Source organism: Arachis ipaensis, chromosome B03, assembly GCF_000816755.2.
Source record: "Arachis ipaensis cultivar K30076 chromosome B03, Araip1.1, whole genome shotgun sequence".
NCBI lineage: Eukaryota > Viridiplantae > Streptophyta > Magnoliopsida > Fabales > Fabaceae > Arachis > Arachis ipaensis.
In genome coordinates this window covers 127,740,245-127,742,895 of record NC_029787.2, presented here as the reverse complement: position 1 = coordinate 127,742,895, position 2,651 = coordinate 127,740,245, and the positions used below count along the sequence as shown (strand labels likewise).

The 2,651-nt window shown below is 30.7% G+C and overlaps 1 protein-coding gene across 1 annotated transcript; it reads right to left on the bottom strand.

The window, feature by feature from the left end:
• LOC107631838 (2-alkenal reductase (NADP(+)-dependent)) lies at positions 303–2,561 on the bottom strand. The gene is made up of 4 exons (XM_016335407.2): positions 2,218–2,561; positions 1,592–1,769; positions 1,020–1,269; positions 303–875 (listed from the first exon to the last, which is right to left on the bottom strand). Exons 1-4 carry the CDS (start codon positions 2,527–2,529, stop codon positions 497–499), a joined length of 1,119 nt encoding a protein of 372 aa, XP_016190893.2. The 5' UTR covers positions 2,530–2,561; the 3' UTR covers positions 303–496.

The window sequence follows — 2,651 nt, the reverse complement described above, 5'->3', positions numbered from 1 at the left end:
TATAATCACAAATTATGCTATTTCAAATTAAATGACTTATATAATTGTTATTTCATTTATTATTATAAATGCTAAATTAAATAAGTCATAATTACTTTTGTTTGGAATTAAATGAGAATAAAACCAGATATTATCTTTGTGGACTTTAGATACTATTTCTATTTGGACGATTTAATGGGTGCTATACTCAAATATAAATAATGACTTTAGAGTTTCGGTTTCCAATATACCAAAGCCGCCTCAACAACTCTTTTTCCATCAGAGGAGTTGCAATTCAGCCAACCTATTAGGAATACAGTAGGTTTTGGTTGAGAAAGACTGAGACAACTCTTCCATTAATTTTTAATTTCTATGAGTAAAGATACATTTCTACACTGTAATATATAATTTTTAGTGATTCAATATGGATGATGTGGATTATAAAACAATTTATTCCAAAAAAAATTAACTTGTATTTAATTTTTTTAACCCTACTATGATGCATGATTATGATTGATCATTGAGGAGGAAGGGCAACAATTTGCTTTCCGAAGTTGCGACCAGTGAATAGTCCAACAAGAGCAGCGGGTCCATTTTCAAGTCCTTCAACAATGTCTTCAACATAGAAAATCTTCTTGTCCCTAATGTAAGGCAATACAAGCTCCAAGATCTTAGGATATAGATGATGGTAATCTCTGTGTGTGAATCCTTTCACAGTAAGTCTCTTCAATGCCAGCAGCATCACATTCCTTAGGAGTTCAGGCTCATCAAGATTGTATTGCGAAATCATTCCACATATCGCGATTCGGCCATGGACCTTCATGTTAAGCAGAACTGCATCAAGCATTTTCCCCCCAACATGATCAAGGTAGAAATCAATGCCTTCAGGGCAGCACCTAATTCATCCCACAAAATTATAATCAAATTTATAAACTCATCTGAAGACGCACCATTATTTAGTAAGTTTGAAACTTATAATCATAAAAATTCTGATACTATGTCATAAAGATATTAATTTTAAATAGTTAATTTAGCACTACCTTTTTAAAGCTGCATCTAAATCAGGCTCTTGCTTGTAATTGAAGGCATCATCAAAACCAAACTTGTTCTTTAGAAGATTAATCTTTTGTTGGGTGCCAGCACTTCCAACCACATAACAACCAAGCAATTTGGCAAACTGTCCAGCTATTTGACCAACAGCACCTGATGCTGCTGAGATGAACACACATTCTCCCTTTTTTGGAAGACCAACTTCATAGATTGCAGCATATGCAGTAATTCCAGGCATCCCTATTCAAATAACTCAAAAGAACTAAGTAAACATCATCAAGTCTTGAACTAGATCGTATACAAATGGTTACTAAACTTAGCCAGTGTTATTATAGGTAAATGGGTCGGAACTAATTAAACCTTAATTGGATCGATCCTTAAATTTGTCAAACTAGATATATAAAGACAGATTCTTTAAAATTTATTTTCTATAAAGACTAGTAAAACGGTTCGAATGTGTTTGGTTTGACATTTTGAAACATTAAAAACACGTTTAAATTTTTTGAACATTTCAATTTCTTGAATATAACCGTTAAAGTTAATGCATAGAGAGATCAATTACCAAGAATTCCAGTGTAATGTGTGAGGGGCACATCAGTGTGGTGAATTTTCTTGAGCTGCTCTGGATTTTGAATGAGACTATATTCTTCCCAACTAGTTGTTCCCCAAACTAAGTCACCAGCACTAAACTCAGCATGCCCTGAATCCAGAACCTTAGCCACTCCAAACCCATTAATCGGCTGCAACAATTAAAATTAAAATAAACATAAAATTTATAAATAAATGTTTTATATTTGTATCAAATATATTTCTGACAACTAATTTTTTAAAAAAAACTAGGACTAATCTAATAATAATACATGATAAATATATTTGATTTACTTGTATTAATGATTATTCTTGTGAAGTTATTCTTAAATTGGTCATTTTTTCTTTTTTTAAAACATTAGTTATTAGAGATAAATTTGATGCAAATTAAAAATTTTAATTCTATGATAAAATTGAAAATTTTTAAAATTTTTAACAAATTTTAAAGATAAAAAATATACTTCTCTCGCTTTTAATAATTTTCGCTTTTATGATTTATAAACAAAATAAAAAAAAAACAGTACTTTCAATTTCATAAATTTCTAAAATAAAAAGAAAAATAAAAACCAACCGATAATTAAAGTCGTTTATAATACTTACAGATCCAGGGACATAAGACTCGGATTGGTGGGAAGGGGAATGGGGATTTTTCCTCATGCGGAATTGCATGGTTGGATCGCATGAAAGGTACAAGTTCTTCACCAACACACCATTTGAGCCTTCTGGAACCTTCAGTTTATTAATGGTACTTGTTACTATGTACATGTCAGATTCTTTGGGATATCCACTCACATAATCTCTCAGTATAACTTGTTTGTTCTTTACTTCCTCTGCTCTCCAATCATTTCTACTCTTCTCACCCATGATCGATAGATACATGATGGTTAATGATATGTAATTTCTAGTTTTCATTTCTATTTATAGGTTAGCACACCCAAAAGCTCCATCTCTAATAAAATTTAGGTATCAAATTAGTCATATCTAATTATATATATTTATACATATTAATTTATATATTTTTTAATTAAATAATC